The 18,520-nt window shown below is 48.2% G+C and overlaps 4 protein-coding genes across 4 annotated transcripts; 2 read left to right on the plus strand and 2 right to left on the minus strand.

The window, feature by feature from the left end:
• Nucleotides 1-256: 256 nt before the first annotated feature.
• Nucleotides 257-444, plus strand: EMWEY_00036870 (hypothetical protein; the record flags this gene model as incomplete). The annotated part of the gene is made up of 1 exon (XM_013482183.1): nt 257-444. A coding segment is annotated over one exon (188 nt), but the record flags the coding sequence as incomplete, so codon positions are not given.
• A 3,274-nt stretch (nt 445-3,718) lies between these two features.
• Nucleotides 3,719-5,901, plus strand: EMWEY_00036880 (hypothetical protein, conserved; the record flags this gene model as incomplete). The annotated part of the gene is made up of 3 exons (XM_013482184.1): nt 3,719-5,074; nt 5,390-5,451; nt 5,721-5,901. 3 exons carry the CDS (start codon nt 3,719-3,721, stop codon nt 5,899-5,901), a joined length of 1,599 nt encoding a protein of 532 aa, XP_013337638.1.
• Nucleotides 5,902-8,680: 2,779 nt separating this feature from the next.
• Nucleotides 8,681-14,157, minus strand: EMWEY_00036890 (phosphatidylcholine transfer protein, putative; the record flags this gene model as incomplete). Its single annotated transcript, XM_013482185.1, has 15 exons — nt 8,681-8,746; nt 8,966-9,077; nt 9,176-9,391; nt 9,684-9,750; nt 10,182-10,220; nt 10,614-10,971; nt 11,465-11,610; nt 11,858-11,945; nt 12,081-12,192; nt 12,413-12,550; nt 12,708-12,775; nt 13,056-13,151; nt 13,287-13,429; nt 13,526-13,674; nt 13,850-14,157. The coding sequence occupies 15 exons, from the start codon at nt 14,155-14,157 to the stop codon at nt 8,681-8,683; spliced, it is 2,106 nt and encodes a 701-aa protein (XP_013337639.1).
• A 1,984-nt stretch (nt 14,158-16,141) lies between these two features.
• Nucleotides 16,142-17,448, minus strand: EMWEY_00036900 (hypothetical protein, conserved; the record flags this gene model as incomplete). The annotated part of the gene is made up of 3 exons (XM_013482186.1): nt 16,142-16,330; nt 16,950-16,979; nt 17,248-17,448. 3 exons carry the CDS (start codon nt 17,446-17,448, stop codon nt 16,142-16,144), a joined length of 420 nt encoding a protein of 139 aa, XP_013337640.1.
• Nucleotides 17,449-18,520: the final 1,072 nt, after the last annotated feature.

Genomic DNA, 18,520 nt, shown 5'->3' on the forward strand with positions numbered 1-18,520 from the left:
GACCGTGGGGGTGGGGGGCGGGTGTATAGGGACCTTCGGGAGCCGCTGAGGCCTGAATTGAAAGCGACGTGATCTGCGTTGGGCGGGCGTCTGTGAGGAGAAGGGGATTTGGGAGGCGGTAATTAGAAGAGCTGAAAAACATAGACCCCTCGAAGACAGGTCTCCTAGCGTCCAGAACAACAGCGCCCCATTCAAGTGCCCTTGCCCTTGCGGTCGGGCGCCTACGGCGGCTTTAAGGGGCGACTATGTGCTGCAGGTAGTTGTTCCTACGAGTCTCTTCAGATGTTCTTAGCCTTTTATCAATTAACAGGCAACCAACGAGAATTCGACCCACCAGCAGCTGGCATGGAAATTGACCGCCAAGCTGCGGGAGGCGACAGAGGGGTAGCAGCAGGCAGTGCCGCGATCAGCTCTCTTGCAGTCCTCCACAACGCTGTTGATTAGATGCTGTGAAAGCCGTTTTAAGGCGGCGCTAGGCCTTCTGTTATTGCCAGAAGGCCAATTTGCATCGATTCAAATGCAAGAAATGAGAGACACTAGAGTTACCACGCAGCCCCGGGCTACACAGCAACCGTCTGATCATGCTGCAACAGCGCGCCGCAGCTACTGCAAGCAGCAACGGTGACTTGTCCAGCACTTTCGACGCTCCTTGAAGGCCCATCAGCAAATTGAAAATCATTTCTTATGCGTTTTACCTCTGTGTACTGCGTGGTCTTTTCGACTTACCAGGATATAACGCACCCCGCGCCTTCCTCCTGTTTCCTATGGCTGATCTCAACAACCCACTGGCCCGTCAGCTGCCAATGCTGCAGCGCACTAGGAAGGACTATGCTTGAACACCCTGAATAATTTTGAAGCATTTATCTTATTTTGCGCCTGTTATTTTCAGAGACTCCGGATATTAGGGCTGCTACCCATGATTTACCCCTTTGGTTTGCCGTTCTGTGTCGAACTTCCGAGAGTCACCCTGTTGCAGGCCACACTCTGCAGCGTTTTTTCCGATCAACATGTTGGCTAGCAAGCACATATTTGCAAGTAACAGGTAGTATAAGTCGAGTCATTGTCAAAGTAAATTCGCATTACGTCTGTGCAAAACTGCGGCAACCATGTAAACCCATCGTTTTCTACGGCGAAACCCAGCATGGTCTGGGAAATGTAGCAGGGACTGTCTAAGTTGGTACATGTTTTCCAGCCTGCGAGGAAACGGGCAACTGAGGTCGAACTGCGTATTTAACAATTGTTTACAGTGTTCGTGCATGCTTTAAGGAGCGCTGGGGTATTGCATATGGTGTGTGTGTGCGTGTGTGTCGCTGTGGGGTAACATAGCCCGCCGAAGTTGGCGTGTGAACACTACTTACTGGGGTTTAGGACGGAAGCTGCAAGCAATAACGGAAATATTGAACAATCACCTACAGTATCACTGCTTACATTGAAGGAGGCGTTGCTGTGCTTGTACGTGAGGCTGCGTTGCAGTATGACTTGCCACAAGGTGCCTAGCACCATCCCAGGCTGCCTCCACTTTCGCTGTTACAAGCACACTGCCCGTTCTCTCCGGACACCTGAAGAAGGAGGAGGGATGCCGGGTTCTTGTAAACAAAGCACTACCCCAATTATCCCTACTCTACAGCGCGCGGTAGTCCTCAGGTACTGTCGAAAACTCTGATTACGTGGCCTTTGCAGCAGCAGTTGCGACAGGGTTTGCTGCGAGCCGTAACAGGGAGTCTTTTATGTGCACCAGTCACAGACCCTTTTGGCCCCCGTTAGTAATTCCCGTGAGTGGATTGTGGGTAAGCTCATTTTGGGTCTAGTACCTAAAAAGGGCTCTACGATACACTCGCTCCTTGCAGTGGAATATGTTTCCTCATAGTAGCACCGCATCTATGACCAGCCTTGCAGGCGCGGTAGGCTAAGCCCATATATGCTGCCGTGAGGCCTAGTGGGAACAACTGACTAGTGGTGGAGTGGCATGGCCCAAAAGTGGGGAAACTTTGGTTTTCCCCTACTACTATTAGACTGGAGAATAGTCCACATCTTTGCAAAGCTTTTAGCCTCTCTACAAGTCCAGTAATGTAGCCAAACCAGGATTTGTTCACCATCCGTGGAGACCGGTTAACAAGTTGGCAAGTCATCGCCCTGGGACGAACGCAATATACGTAGAGCATCTATCCAATGCAGTGGGAAAAGTAGCCAAAAAATCTAATGGAGCGTCGAGATAAAAGGATTGAGGTGTAGGTGCGAACAAGCAGCGAAAGATTGCACTTGTGACCAGTGCCAACAGCACGTGGGTCCCCTACACTACAAGGATTGGAAGCATCGCCGCTAGACGAAGGAGCCAGCAGGCCCCATGCGCAGCCCCGATGCGCGGAAGGCAAGGACGGGGAAATACATCCTCTACGTGATGACTGTCTTTCCGAGACATCATTTCTAAGGGACTTATCACAGTAAAGTCCGGAAAATAGGTTGCAGGCAAAGCTGACAGGAGAGTCAAGATTCACTAAATAGCAAGGGGCTGCCTGATGCCAGGAAACCTGCTTGCTGTCCAATTCACAGCATAGAACTAACTAACTAGGAAAACGTTAGTTCGGTTCCGAGGTAATGGCAACCTCCGCAGATTGAAGAAGAAATACAGTCAACGATGCATGCTGCAACTCCTGCGAAGTATGAATGTTTTCGTATCCCTTTCGAGGCATGCAGCAATACTGTAAGCATATGCTACACGCTTACGTCGCCCTCTGTTTCCGGCCTTCAGAAGCTCAACTAGGCTGAGCATCCTGTTTCCCGTTAACAGCAGTCTCACCCGAAGTTCAGTCAACAGCCACGGAGCCCCACTATATATTGCATCCAATCATACGTTTTCCTCTGTCTCGTGTTCCTATGGATTTGGACGACCGTCACACTGCAGAAAACCAAAGGCAACTCAAGAAACTGAACATATGTTGTCATGTGGAGCCAGTGCCAGTTGGCAGCCTCCGATTGCAATCCATGTTAATGTGGTGTTATCATGCTCCTTCACATCTCAGTAAAGTGTTTTTCGAACTAAAAGATTCATTTATCTGGGGAGATGTGACAGCTGCCCTCCCCCCGTGCAGAAAACATGCGTTTGCTGTCCAACAACTGACGGCCGACGATGTTAGCCAATCAAAAGAAGGAGTCTTCTAAATGCATATAATTTCTGTTTAATGCTTTCCACACATTTTTGATTCTTCGTTACGAAGTTCTCTTATAGCATTAAACCGTTTTGGCTGCTGTCCGACCACCGGGCCACCTCTGGGTCGGCATGCAGCACAACTCATCGACGCGTACACTTGGCTGCCGATCGTAACTTGCACTGCTCGTCTTCTTTTCTTCCTTTTGCTCTTTCAAGCACCGCATTATCTTTTGTAGTATCCAAGTAATCGTAGGCCTCGCAGCAGCTGTAGGGCAGCTACCACCCGCCCTGGACAGGTTTCCCTTGCTGCTATGCCAGACAGACACCCTTGAGTTGTTCGGAAACGGCTAGTTGATGTTGACAATTGTTGCAGTATAAACTATGGAGGAATAAAGTGTATATTCGCTCGTTAGCGTGGCTTGTGTTGGACTAAATCGGGGTTGGTATAGGGGCCGTGCGTTGAGTGAGACTGCAGAAGCTCCAACACTGTGCCCCCACTGAGGGCAGCAGGCGACCTGCGTGCCGTTTTCACCCGTGGAATCTCTCAGTGTATCATGAGGGGTCGGCAGGATGTCTACTCCTGCTGCAGCTGGCACGCGGCGGTCTTTGCTGCACGATGTGTTGTCGCATGCAGAGGTGGTGGAGCTGGGCCTGGACGGTTCTGTTGACGATGTTCCACCCCTGACCACTCGCCTAACTCCTTCCAGCGCCCGTGCAGTGCTGCTTTTCGCTTGGTGTTATTTCTTTGCCTTCTGGGGAGCAGCGGCAGTGGTAATCCGTAGCGTCCTGACCCTGCATGCAGACAATCTGCTTCCTGGGTCCGGGGAATTCATTTTTGTGGCTGTTTTCACTGTGCTGCTGGTATCCGCGGAGTTTGGGGTGTATTATCACCTCAAAGCGGTGAACCCTGTCCCCAGCAACAGCGGGCCCATGGGCAGTCAGTTTTCCCCCAGTCCCTTCTGCACGTTGGCGCACTTCACGCTTTCTGCAACCTCCCGTGTCTGCAGCTTTTTGGAGTTGTTATTCCTGTTGCATACGCTGGTGCTGCCGGCTCCTCTGCTGTTCTGTGCGGGCTTTACGGTATCTATCACTGTGGGGGCGTTGCCGTTCGTGCTGCAGCTACGGTGTCTGTTGAGCTGTGCCTTTGGTGATTGCTTTGACCCTTTACAGCCGTCAACATGTCTTCCACTCGCATCTCTTGAGCGCCGTTTGCTCAGATGCGGTCGTCTGTGCCTATCGGGTGTAGCCAAGGGGGCTCGGGGGGCCCTCTGTCACCTCCGCAGAGTCCGAGGGAGGTTAGGGGGCGTCGTGCGGAGGGGGACGACTGTCTCTCCAGTAAGGAGAGTGGAAATAACGTGTTGTGACTTGGGCACAGACAGCACCAGTGGCAGTAGCAGCAGCAATTCACACCAGACGTCCAGCAGCTGCCAGGCCAGCTGGCGGGGTACAGCACCTGCTACGCTGTTGCTACAGGCAGAACGACCCTTAGATGAGCTGGGGGCCCCTCGTGGTGTTTGCAAGGATCCACTGGTGGCGCCAGGACAGAGCGGGCAGAACAGCGCGGAGTATTCGTACAGCTCAGCCGAAGGGGACATGGATTCCGGAGCATGCGATTCGTTCACGGTTTCATCTTGTGAGGCAACTACAACTGCAGGATGGAACTCCGGAGAGCAACACCAACAACCGCCAGCTGCGCATACACCCCGTGCGTTGGAGCCCCTTTCCAGCTCCGGCAGACTCTCTGAGGCTTCCAGCCGTTTCCCTCTCTTGCAGGAAGGCACCGACAGCCAGGGACAAATCAGCAGGCGCCAGGAGTCTCTCAGGAGGCCCGCTGCCCCTCAGTACATCCCCCCAATGGCAGCCTTGGGGCTAGCGAATTGTCTGTTGTTGCTGGACCTTCCGGGCCTCACGCTGCACTTCAAAGCGGTGAGTTAGTAGTGCTCGAATTCCGGCGATGCAACGAGAACGTATGCACGCAGTGCAAAGATAGCAGCGAGTGTGCAGACATCTACCTGGGTATAGAAAGACATGGATCCGTGGCTTACTATTCTGCCCCTCAAGTTTACTGCAACATCCCAGGCTGCATGTATCTTGTTGTGTGAATTCATCTTCCGCCTGCAGTGCAGTTTATTGTGGAACCCCAGCAATACGTAGATGCATACTAGCTGCAGTTTTGTCTAGGGAGCTATATGGAGTAACCGAAACTAAATTAAATATCGATTTCCCCTTATGTGCGTGCAGAACTTTCTCCCGCTTCAACAGCTGGAGGCTCACGAATTCCTGACGTCTATGGTGTCCTTGGTGTAAGGCGGCATTTGCACTAACACCGCTGAGCCTCCCTAACTGATTTCTTGATTTAACATATAGATGAATTGATAAGAAAACCTGCAGCGCTCAGCTAAACAGCTTTCTTGCGTGCTTTTTAGCTTTGTTGGCATGCACAAAACGCATTGTGTTGCACTGCGCCGTAGAAATGCAGAAAAGGAGGGAAATGCAAAGGAAGGGAAAGTATACCCCAGGTAGATGGGTTATCAACTGCGCAGACTGCTTGTGAATTCGGGTATGTGTTCAGGCGCCTGTACAGCGGAGACTTCTGTATGCTGCTTTATACAATCTTTGGGCTGTGCACATTCGGAGGCAGCGCATTGCTCTTTGTGCTGTTGACATTTCTGCTGCTCAAACTCAAAGCCTCCTGTACCGCCACCCTGCTTGCCCACATGGCTTCCGTTTTTGGGCTTTGGGACTCGGAGTAACACTGAGGAAAACTCCCATGCACAGTATAAATGTACACGTGTACATTATGCATATATGCTTTATACATGTGGATATTGAATATGTACATGGTGTGTATTTATATAAAAACGCACGAACATGGGCACTTTTGAAATGCCCGTTTATTCTCTGCTTCCCATTAAGACTCACCCTGCACCTTCTGGTGACGGTGTCGAGCTGGGATGTGGGAGTTGACTCAATTTGGATGTTCTTTCAGGGCCCTTTTACCGTGTACCGAGTAGTGATGCAGTACCAGCAGCAACAGCACTAGATACTGCATGGGGCACTTCAATTTGTTCAGAGGCGACCGTTGATTTGGGGGGGAAGCTCGGGCTTGTGGCTTGCAGCGGTAGGTAGCTCCTACGCAGCCATTGCATGAGCAGAAGTCCTTTGAGGCCTGGAGTCCCACTCAGTGGGCCCATTAGAAGGGGATGACGAGTAAATACGCCGAGTATGTACATGCGATAAATAGGAACAGCGGGAAGGGCTGTACAGCAGGCTTTCTTCCAGACTTGTCCCCTTCGTATGCGCTTGCTACCGTATATACTCCGGAGGCATTGCTGCATGTATTTTGCTTATGTCTCTTCCGACTGCAGGAAGACCATTACTGTGAGCTAGTGTACTCCATTCCCACCTTCGCCCGTACGTTTGATCTTTCAGAAGTTAGGTATCAGTAACAGACCCATGTACATATAGTTCAGATTGGCGTACGTATATGCACCTCCGGGTGTGTGTATGCATAGATATATGTATATAAACCTATATGCACAACTATATACATCTACAGTTATATATGCACATCCATACGTGGGTATTCACGTAGATTTATCCTGTCGCTCTTTGAAGAAGCGTCGAGTTCGGATGCCAGGAGATTTGGCCCTTAAAGGCTATACAGGCATGATAGAGTTCCAGATTGAATATGAAGATCGGGAGCATGCTTATAAACAGTCTCTTGTAAATACCTCTTTGGAGAATGCATGTATGCCACTATATGCACATTGTTGTTGCATGCGTATGGAACATGCTCACATTTAAATAGGCTTACTTCTAAATATGCGGGCGTGCATACACTATAAATGCGCATATAATCCATTTGCATACATGTTATGATTACATACAGGTTCGCCGCTACGCTAGCGACTGAAGCCCTTCGGGGAAAATGTTGGCTTGCCAAACAGAAACACTCTGTAAATAAAAATAATGTATTTAATTCAATTAAATTTGTTTATGACGCCTTCAGACGGAGGAGGCTTAGGGAGGGTAGGACATCTGCCCTTTTCCCCAAATATTTGTTGTCGATTCTCGACAAGAGACGAGATGACCATTACCTCGACTCTGCTGTGTTTTACAGAACTGATCGAACAACTATTTCGTGAGAGCGTTCATTGTTGTGCTGATGCGTTCGTGTTTATAAAAAGAGCACATGAGGCCGTCCCCCTCCTGCACACTGCCTTCCAGAGTTGGCCCGGCCTTTTCTCTGTCAAATGTACTTATTTACTCAAATACCAGAGATCATCGTGCATAGTAGTACTTAATTATACTGAATACGAATATACCTGTTTTATCAAATGTACACATATATGATGCATTCCATGCACACACAGTCAGGCCAAACGTGTGCTAGTATTTCCTATACCCAACAGATAGTGAATTTGCTTCTTCTGCAATGGAGAAGCTCGTTTTTATTTTCCTAACACATTTGCTGCCCTTCACGAAGACCGCTGCTGCTCCTTCATGTAATGGCTGCAGGCGCGGCGAAGGGAATCAACCCAACCCACCGGGGCCTTGGCTGCTGCTGAATTCACTAGCCACTGCAGCACACCACACCGGAATACATATACATATGCAATTACATCTGTTCATTCCTTTGTTTCATTCTGTATGCTCCATCAAGTTGTTCGGTTCGGCCTTCTGTCTTTACGTGCCATCCAGGGTGTTGGTGCTGTTCAACACACGGTTGTTAGTTGTCCTTGGGGTATAATTTTGGTTTTATATATCAAATGGCATATATCCGTTTAACTACTAGTTAGCCAGCATTCACCAGGCAGCGCATTGCTACAGACTGTCACTCGCTCACCTTGGGAATGAGGCCCTTTACGTCGGTCTGCGCCACTATAAACAAAGTCGAGGAGTTCGGGTTATTGGGGCATCGCCGCATTAAATAGCCTACGACAAGACAGTGTTTGAACAAACATTTAATGCAAAACGTTGTGCAACCTAGGAAGTCTACGTAGGGGCTACAATGGGTATAATACGTTTGGCCATAATCCATAAGTAATGGATGATAGTAAGTGTAATTATTGCTCAGAGTCAACTGTTTTGGTCTGATTGTCAGACATCAGTCCTGCGCAGTCGACAAATCTACAGTACACTATTTCCCTACATACAGGAAATCGTTTGGCCATTATAAAAATCATTGAAGCTCTAAGCAATGCCATATCCTTCATGAAAAAATTTCAGTTGCAGCGAATGCTGTTTGCACCTATAATTAACACCTCTATGTGGAGTAAATTAAATATTCCTAATCTGCGAATCAATCATCAATAGCAGATCTGTTTATCAGCCTTGAACTATAAAGATCGCAACGTGCTCATAAATGATTGCACAAAAATTTGCCTACCAGACATTAGGGTCTCCGCGCGCACACATCCTGACTTCTCGGGAACCGATGGATGATCAGCAGACCTGCAGCCACAAGTGCAATGCCTGAAAGCTTCTTCTGGATTGGCGTGAGCAGCCGTGTAGGGGATGGATGTGCGACTATAGGGCAGCGGCAGGAAGGATGACTATGAGCACTATTTCTTTCTTCTGCAGCCCTTGAGGCTGCTGCCGCAACAAGCAAAAGCAGCGGCATCTCTTCAGGAGTTCCAGGCACGTGGGTGCTGCTACCTTAACATCATTTTAACGATGCCCTCTTCCGGGTTGTCAATTGTGCGCCTCCACTGCAAACAAAAGAACGTTCCCCCTGCACTCGCAATGATGAACTGCTTACGAATTTTTATCATTTTAGGGTATTCGTGCATAATTCAGAGAATAGGATTGTACCTGAAGGAAGTCCCTGTTGGATACAGGGAAGGGGGCCTTCATGAGGCAGTAGATCATCTCACACCCATCAACATCGTCCTCTATCACGCGGTAGTCAGCAAACGTCGTGTCCCTAAGTACAAATCAATGACATATATACCCGAATATATGGGAGAAGCAGTAGGTGTCGTAGAGACCCAATATCCGTAGTTTTGTGGCGTATAAACTGACCATTCCAGGCGGCATTTGATATCCTTGATGTGGCGGCTGAGCACATGAAGGGGAATTCCGTCGAACTGTGCGTAAGCCTTGACAACAACAACCGGGGAGTCGGGCGAAATGAATTTGTACACCTGAATTAACTCCTGGTCAACGGTGCGTTCCCAGGAAGGATCCGAGGGATCGTGAGGCTCCTTCTCCTCCAAAAACTGAAACTCGTAAGGAGCTCTGCACACAGCAACAGCACGGAATTCGCCTGTGTTGAGCCCATGCTGTGTCATTGTTTTGCTACACTTGTCTCTTCCTTTCCTACACTGTCTATCGTCAACCGGGGTAATTTCTGTGGGCGTGTGTTCCTTTGCAGCATGGCGCATTTCACGGGCCGAAGGGGTCATCCCACGCGTCATTATGGAGTGTGCTACGTTCTGTTCTATTTTGATGTATTTTGTTCCATCCTGTTGCATATTGCCTCAGGGAAATTCTCATGCTTGGAATGAAGGATGTAAGGTGGCAACCTTACATTGGTGTTTGGTGTTTCAGGGTTATGTCGAAGTTTATCAAGTCCTCGTAGCTCTTAAACAAACGGGCTGCACAAAAAGCACGAACATAATTCAACGATACGATGTGCAATACACAAATGGCAATAAGCAGAAAGAAATATACAATGCAGTGCAGCACAATGCAGTGTTGCTCGACTGAAAACGCGGTTGTGGTGTGCTGACGTTGTTCAGCACAACAAAACACAATACAATGTGGCAGGAAGACTGGATTGCAATGTTGTGTAGCGCATTACCACAGCATAGTACACACACTTCAACAAGACACTTTTGACGGTGCGTCCACATGGTAGATGGGTTACCAGAAGAAATCTAAATAATATGACCCACTTAAGCCAATTTGAAACAGCTGCAGTATTAGTATAAACTAGCTCTGATGATGCATAACTCGCGGATAAAAATTAACTCCCCTAACTAAAGACTGCAAATTTGATTCACACGTGAAATTAAGCGTCCCTCACCTTCGGGTTTAGCGACTGCCACGGCTTGGGAATCCTCTCCTGCAACAACACATGGTCAGTAAAAACGTTTCGGCTGTTTAACTCTAAGGGTTCGGAATTCTCGCTATGGGGTTTCGAGTTTGAGGAAGTATTAAATGCCGCCCGGTGTGTTTGGCTCCCCTTCGCCCTTCCTCGTTGTCGATAATCCTGTTGGTTGACTGGGTGCAGTCCTTTCTTACGAACGTAGTAGTATATACCGCATGACTAGCAACATTAAACAGCGCACGAATGCGTCATTTAGCAAAAAGAGGACATGAATGGCAGCCAGGGCGGTGGCTCAAGACACCACAGATACAGTCATGGTAACAATATACATTCGTCTGCGGATGGCACTGCACGGTTAAGCCTCACCTCCCTTAAGTGAGTGCGTGTGTGTTTCTGATACCAACGTACCTTTGGTCTTGTCTTCTGCCTTTGTCTCTTCCGTCTGTGTTTGTGTCTGGGACTGCATGTGGGTTGGCGTGGGTTGTCGGGAAGCCCTTGATGTACTTCTTGTGTTGCTGATGACAGAAGATGTCTTTCGGCGGTGCGTTTTCACTGCATTTGCAGAAGGAAGAGGAAGAGGGAGCTGCTTTGAAAGAGAGGCAGTAGCGGGAGAACTTGTTCCTTCCAGTGTACACCCTAAAGCCCGTTCCAGGGACACCCCATACGTCAATGCCACGTTGAAATTCTCCACTGGGCGCAACTCTCCCTGAGCATCGCTCCCAGGCAATACAACAAGAACCATCATTTGTAACCACCCACGAAAGCACTGCTTACAAAGTGGTATGTAATACACACGCAGTCATGTCAACGAGATATATAAATAAAGTAATTTTGCTTACGCAAACATAGGAATGATGCGCCATATACACGCACGACACGCATAAATGCACTGGAATGTTGGTGTGCGTCTCTCAACAGAATAAACAACTCAACAAATACACACAGTCTTCTGTCTTAGTCGTACGGACTGCGAAGTGGGGAACAGCTAAGAACACAGAAGAAGCGTGCCTACGTGCATTGCGCAAACCGTGCACTGCGCAAACCCTGTCGTAGCTATCTAAACCCAAGCTGTAAACCGTAACTCAGCCTTCTAAGCTGTAATCCCTAAATCCTGTCGGTGCCCTGCAAGACTTGGAATCTAGACCGTCAATCATTACCTCTTGACCACTTCAACTGCATCTAAGGCCTAAAGCCAAGCGTAGTAGTGTCTACGGGCAGCGGGGTCCCGCTTGCGTTATAAAGTTACTAAGCGTTCTCACTGCAAGCGTTTCCTGCAGGATGTCCGCCTTTTCGTTGACTTCATTTGACACTTCGGATTCAAAATTACTTCCCGAAAATGCATCTGTAAACGAACTTCCCTCGGACGACTCTGCATTCCTTCCCGCTGTGCACTCATTGTGAAGAGCTGCAGCAGCAGCTCCACAACAAAACAACCGGCTTATCGATTTTACACGTGATCTGCAGCCCACTGCATTCACGGCGGTTTCACTTTGTCGTTGCCTGCTGCGTTTTGCTTACAGTGTCTTCAAGCTGCACTGGTGTTGGGTGGACATTGTATCAGGCAGCGTAAAACATTGGATTGTGCTGCGTTAATGACCTGTTCATGACTCATTATTTAAGCTTAAATACAGTAAACGCTCATTGCCACTCACACTGCAGGAGGTCTCCGCCCTTCATGACAAATGTCTGCACCCCTTGGCTGTTGTCAGCATAGAAGAGGCAGCGCTCTGTTTGTTCGTCCTGTAGAGATACATTTCAGCACATTTTGCTTCAAAAAAAGCAAACTAAATTAAAATAGAGGACTATTGTGCAATGGGACGGGAAATGACCGTTGCACTATGAATGCCTGCCCACATAACTGTACCCGGCACTCACGAGTTTCGCCTGTTTAGGGTTTGGCGTCTTGGATTTTTGGAATATTTTCTGAATTTCCGCATCGTGCATCATGCGGATCATCCGCGTCACCACAGGGTGAAGGTTCCGTTTCCTGTCATGTAAAGCAAACATCCAATAAACTGTGCATCCCACTTGTACCAGTTCTCCCCATTGAAACCAAGCGATCTTGCCCCCCAGCAATTACAGTAGTGTGTAATTTAGGAGATGTGAGTCTCTGGCTGTAGGGTCCTTCAATCACTTTACAGCCTCTCGTGGATGTGGAAAGAAAACAAATGAGCTAGGGAGCATCAAGAAGACGCAGTTCAAATTACCTTAAAGTTCCGGCGCACTGTGTGCAAACGTAGCAGACCATTGCACACATGAAGATTTCGCTTCTTGTCATGTGTTCATAGTGCGCTTCAAAGTAGTCGAGGTACAGCCAAAGACAGTGTCCCACATCATCACGGCTCCTGCAGCACATTGCATACATGGCACCCTCGTTAATGGCTTGGCTTTTGATTCTGGTGGAAGCCTGAATTCTCTGCATTTTATGCTTCTCCAAGCCCCCCTTAGCCCATTCACTAGAGCTAAAGTGCTGAACAGGCTATGATTGATGCCTCTACTCACAAGAACGAGTATAGAAGGCGCAGCTGCGCCCGAGCGGTTTTAGATATATCTCCCAAGCGAGCTAGGACCTTTCAAAATACCACACACATGCATGTGCTAGGGCTTGCAGCCTTTACCACGGCAACTGTGGCTTTGGCAGAATTAACGCATGCGGCTCAGATGACGTGGAGTGAGCTGAAGATAACCCTTAGTCAACGTATACAGAAGAAGCAGCAGCATCCTTCTCAGCCCTAACCGTTGACTTAGCCAACAAGCAGGAATTGATTGAAAACTCCCCAGTTTTGCATCGTTGCTGCTGACACTAGTGTGCAGTTTCTGGTGGATTTCACTGCCTGCTCTTTATGTTACCTCATACTCCATGATGACCTTAAATATGAGCTGCAGCTGCGCATTGCTGCTAGCGAAGTGATACCCTGCCCAGCGCATTAAGTGATCAATCTTCTTCTGCAAGCATCAGAAACAAAGGAGCGGTTCAGAACTAGAAATTGGAAAGTAGAAGCTGTCGGGAAGTTATCTTCATGATCGTTGTTGTTGGGATAGCTGCAGCGTTTTGGTGATGCCAAGCGTTCTGCAACCTACCTTTTGTTGTGTTGCTGCAGACGTTTTCTTCCGAAGGCGGCACATGTCATTAGCCATAGCAAATCCAAAGCCAAGGAGACCACCAAGGCATAAACCAAAAAGCATCATTACCGGGCCCCACGGCATCAGCAGTACCAGGAATCCTGCAGGAAGAAGCGCATCATGTACTGCTGGACTCCGTTGTTTAACATCTAGTTGTTTATACAGCTGTAGTAAGGCTTAATTTAATTTGAACGTACCTCCTGCAGTGTTTACTGTCCACTCAGTTGTCGTCGACCGGAATGGAAAGAGGCTCTGAGCCTTCATTGCATATGCCGTTTCAAACTCCTCGCTCTCAGGAATATCTGCGGCTTCTTGGCCAACACGTAGGGCCCAGTACTTCAGGTATCTGCAGAATCAAGGTCCCATTCGCGTTAGATTTGCAGATCAGTCGTCAATGGTGGCATGAACACAGGAGCAGTCGTCAGGGTTACACGTCGCCTGACCAGCCAAAATACGTGAGCCCTTGATGCTCTGATGCCTTATGAAAGACTTAGGAACGTCGACATAGCTTGCTCACTTACCCTTGAGGGACGGTAGGATCCGTCATGGTGTCGGTACCCTTTTTCGAGAGCTGGTGTGCTGGCTTGCCAGCGCGGCTGCAGGTGTTGCTCACGGTGGTGCGGCCACCTGCAGCGCCGCTGTCATGGTAGAATAAGTTGCTTTCATTGGCTGCTGCCACCCGCTCCTGCGAGCCATGGTCCTTTTCGCCGAGGACCGGCAAAGGGTCGTCGGGTGTATGTGTTTCATCTTGGAATGGCTCTCCCGCATGAACAACTATACGACAGGGAGGTGACGGCGAGGAGTTCTCCTCGTTTTGAGTTGCCGTCATTGTTAAATTTAGCCTGAACCGCACGAAGACGTATCAGATGATTAGCCTGAGTCAGTCATAGAAGCCCTGCCAGGAGTGGATGATTGGAGGAGGTCGTTGGTACTGGAACCCGTTGCAGGACAGCAGCCTAACAAGATCCCTTTGCGTAAAAGGACCCTGTCCACTGGGGCTATTTATTCAGCTTCAGGGGCTCATGGCTACTACTCCATCAGTTCGTTCGTCCCAGAACTGGCGGCACCACGGCAGTTTAGCATTATCAAACAGGCGGAAAGTCTGGAAATTCATACCTTCTGCATAAGTTTCAGCCTTAGGTCTGGGGAACTTTAGCTTTAATCTTATGGCGGGGCATCTAATCATGAATTTAAGGAGTAAATCCCCATGTCGCGATACGTCCGCTTCATTCCGGCATGTCGGGGTAAGGGACTGTTGGGAAATAGAAGATGGCAGAGGTACGTGGAGACAGTGACACAGGATCCCTCGATGCTTTCAAAAAGGTATCACACGGATCTGATTGGAATCTTACTACTGTAGAAAAAGCTAACGCTTCCGTGCTGGTGGCGCAAATGCCAGGAGGCGAGGAGGACTAGGGGACAGGAGAGCATGCAGTCCCCGAAGTATTTCTGAAAAACATGACAAACTTGAGTTGCTAATTTCACTGTCGAATATTTCACAATGATTCAATTGGAGGGACTAGAAAGGGGAAAACGAATACTCACATCAGTATCGAAGCAGCAACCACCGGTGCCGTCTCTTCGAGTCAATGACAGCTGTTGTCACACGCGATCTCCACGCAAGTTAACACTACCAATTCATGTTGGAAAATAATTAAATTTTAATTCGGAGTAAATTACTAGATACTGTATGTTCCGAAATGCACGAATTTTTGAGGCTACATACCTTGGGCGTCAAACTACTGGTGCCCCTGCAAACATAAGATTCAATTCCGCCAGACTTCGTCGAGACAAGCAACTAGCAGGAGGCTACTTGAATCTCCTGGATATTTGTACTTCTAAGATAATTAAAAGTGGTGCCTGTCAGTCAAGTTCACCACTTGTTTGAGGCCCAAATATATATGCGCTGCTTTCCGCCGTGGTGTGCCGCAGTTTCACCGTCTCCGACGTTTTGGAAGCAAATGAACAATTTGCTGGCCGTTGTGGTGTTTGAATAGGTCTGGCCTTTCGGTTTAACGCGGGCTCTTCAGGAGAGTATTTCGAAGACCACCTCATTCCACACGAGTATGCACGGCCATCCCACTATATGTTTCTATCTGCCTCTATGTTACTACTGTGCCTAGGTTTCCCAATGTTGCGGAAAACTAGTACCGAGTGCTGGTTTAATCTTAGTTCCGGAAACTCAGCGTACAGTCAGCAATATCTGGAGTTGCTATAGTGCATCTCATTCTGAGTGTGAGCACCGTCCTGAGTGTCTTGTCATATAGTACAAACAATATCAGAATAGGGATGCCACAACTAAGAAAGTCAGTCAAAACAAATTGATCTGATTGGCTTAGCCATATCAAGCAGAAATAGCATGGTGGGGCTGCCAAAAAAATCAGATGCTTGACTGTTCCATAAGCATATCTATGCCGAGCAGAATGTGTGAGGGTAGGCTGATATCGGTTCTTAAGGAAATTTGCCCATTTACCTGTGCGGTAACAAACGCATCATCATCTGCATAGGAACACGCTAGCTCTGAGGCAAGAGCTTTTCAATGGGAGTTTCATGGTAAATATTGTTTTTGTCCTAAGAGAACGCGTGAGGCAACAAATTGCTGGGCTACACTTTTGCACCCGATCTGTTTTCTATGCCCACGCATCCACACAAGCAAACACTGATAGCAGATCAGACACTATCAGTTGTCGAGGTAAATCCTCCTTCAATAAGATCAATACCCACTCAGTCCATCTTGACTGCAAGGGATGTTGAAAAAAACATTGCTGCAGAAACGACGAACCAAAACCTAGAACGCGAGATCCAAGTGTGTCTTAATTTTGCTCATCGAGGAATCGTTGGTGCGTCCATAGATGCCCTGATTTGCAATATTCAAATTGGGACATGGTGTGTGAGGGGTGTTGCGTAACATGCATTACCACTAGGTAGGCCCTCAGCGCCAGTCTTGGATCATTTATGTCGTCAAGCAGCCGAGGCTTAAGAGCAGCGAGAATAGGTTCAGCCTGCAAGCCAAGAGGTAATGAAACACAATGAAGATAAAGGCAACATACGGCATTACTTCTTACAAGATTAATAATATTGGGACCGAGCAACGATATCAGGATATCTCGCAAGGCTGCCCTCAGCATGGCTGGTTGACGGCTGTAGGAAAAAATAAAAACGGAGAGGGCGAGTAGTCCTGTTCCAGGCAGATATATTTTAAGGGCAGGTGAATGCAAGTTTTCATGAGATGGAGTCACTTACTGCAATCTATTAAGCTGTTGCAGTGCAGGAAAGCAAGCAGGCGGCAGCAGGTTTCTCGGTCAAGCAGAAACTCTTGTTGGACAGTGAATAGTTGCTTTGTCAAGTACTCCAGCCCGGCAATGTGAAGAAAGTCCAGAATATCCAGAGCAGTTGCTTGCTGTGAAAGCTACATAAATGACGCATACGAGCTACGCGTGTAGCAAAAGTACAGCGCGTACACTAAACGAAAAGCCCTCCGTTGAACTTAGAGAAGCAAATACGGAGGTTTCCAGCCAGGCCAAGAGTGTTGGGGCGCAGACGTGCTCAAGGTTCATCATCTTCTATATTGGCCGTAATTTAGATGTAATATGGCGAGAAGAATAAATATACGGAACTGACCAGGAAATCTTCGTGATTGGCTTCGTTATTCTGTGACTCAAACTAAAGCGGCAGTACCCCCTAAAAGTCAGTTGCCTCCGTAAAAGATATTTGAGGTTTTCTATACCTACCTGAGCAGTCAGTTTCAAGCAACAACTTGCTAAGATCTGCGGAATATCTTCTTTTGGTATGCTGACTAGTGCATCTTGTACCAGGGAGAAACATCTTTGATCGGAGAAGAGAGCGGCAAGTGCCTCACAAGCCTGCATGGATGTATTAGAAGAAGAAAATACAGAATGCAATCTATAATGAAGTTTACCTTGAAGGCAGCACGCTCCCCATTCTCAAACTGCAACTTTCTTGCAACTAGAAATATCCACGCCTTCACATCTAGGTAGTCACCTCGTGTTAGACCAAGAGCTGTCAGCATAGAATGAGGTACTGCATGGGATGAGGGGGTGTCTTCCCAAGTTGAGCGGAAACTCCGCACGAATCCAGGATCCAGCTCGCCACTCGACATCGCGATCGTGTCGTGATCGTGAATGTATGAATTTTTGTATGTTATATGAAAACGATTTCGCACGTTTCATATTCAACCCAGCACCTCGCAAAAGGAACCGATCAAAAAAGGAAAAGTGAACATCACTCGAGCTTCCATCTAGGGTTTGCGGTGTACAGACGAAAGGCGACGGACAGCCTGCAACGACACCATGCTCGGTTCAATTTGGAAATCCCACAATCATCCGGTGTACCCGCACATACGAATCGCGTGATTTTTATTTGTTCTCCTATTTCATTCTAATGACGTCATCAAGGAAGTGGCAAAAGTTCTTCCGACATTTGTTCGGCCGTTGTGAATCCGTGCACCACCTTGAGCCTACCCTTCGTTTCCTCTTAATTGATCGACGCCATTTATGTTAACGAAAGAACCATGGAGAGGAGCTATCCATTGCCTTCGCAGCACGTTTTAGAGCCTTGAATACATCTTCGTCACGACTTCAGGATATCGTAGTCCCGTCGGTTTCCGCCTTCCGCCCACAGATTTCCATGGCGAGACACGGGTGCCACGTTCGTCCTTAAACAGTTTTCACTGAGTAAGGCTTCGCCTATTAAAATTCTGGCAATAGAAAAAAAAACTAGCAACAATGTAACGCATTTTCTCAACTGCCTCTAGACTTGCTGATTGCTCCTGCAATATCTCGTCAGTCCCCCGCCGATATGCAAGCCAGCATATGAGCAACTCGCTCATTGCGGTGGATGAAAAATTGAGCAGTTGAACTGTCTGCAGTTCTGCATGCACACAAAATTGCGGCATTTAGCCCATAAACGAGATTGGCCATGCATAAAGATGTCGTGTCCCCAAGACAGACAATAAAACCCTAAAATATCCAGCAGTCAAAGGGCTGCTTTCCACTTCGTTCCGGTGGGCGCCAGCTCAGTGACCATTGTAGCCAGCCTTTGCACCGCAGATTATTGCGATATGCAGAAAGCTGAGATGTATTTGCGAACCGGCTATTTATTGACGAAATTGTGCAGCCATCAGGCGGGCGGCGGGCTGTCGAACCGCATGTACTGCTCGTGGGCTACTACAC

The sequence above is a fragment of the Eimeria maxima genome, genomic scaffold, assembly GCF_000499605.1.
Source record: "Eimeria maxima Weybridge genomic scaffold, Emw_scaff542, whole genome shotgun sequence".
NCBI classification, from domain to species: Eukaryota; Apicomplexa; class Conoidasida; order Eucoccidiorida; family Eimeriidae; genus Eimeria; species Eimeria maxima.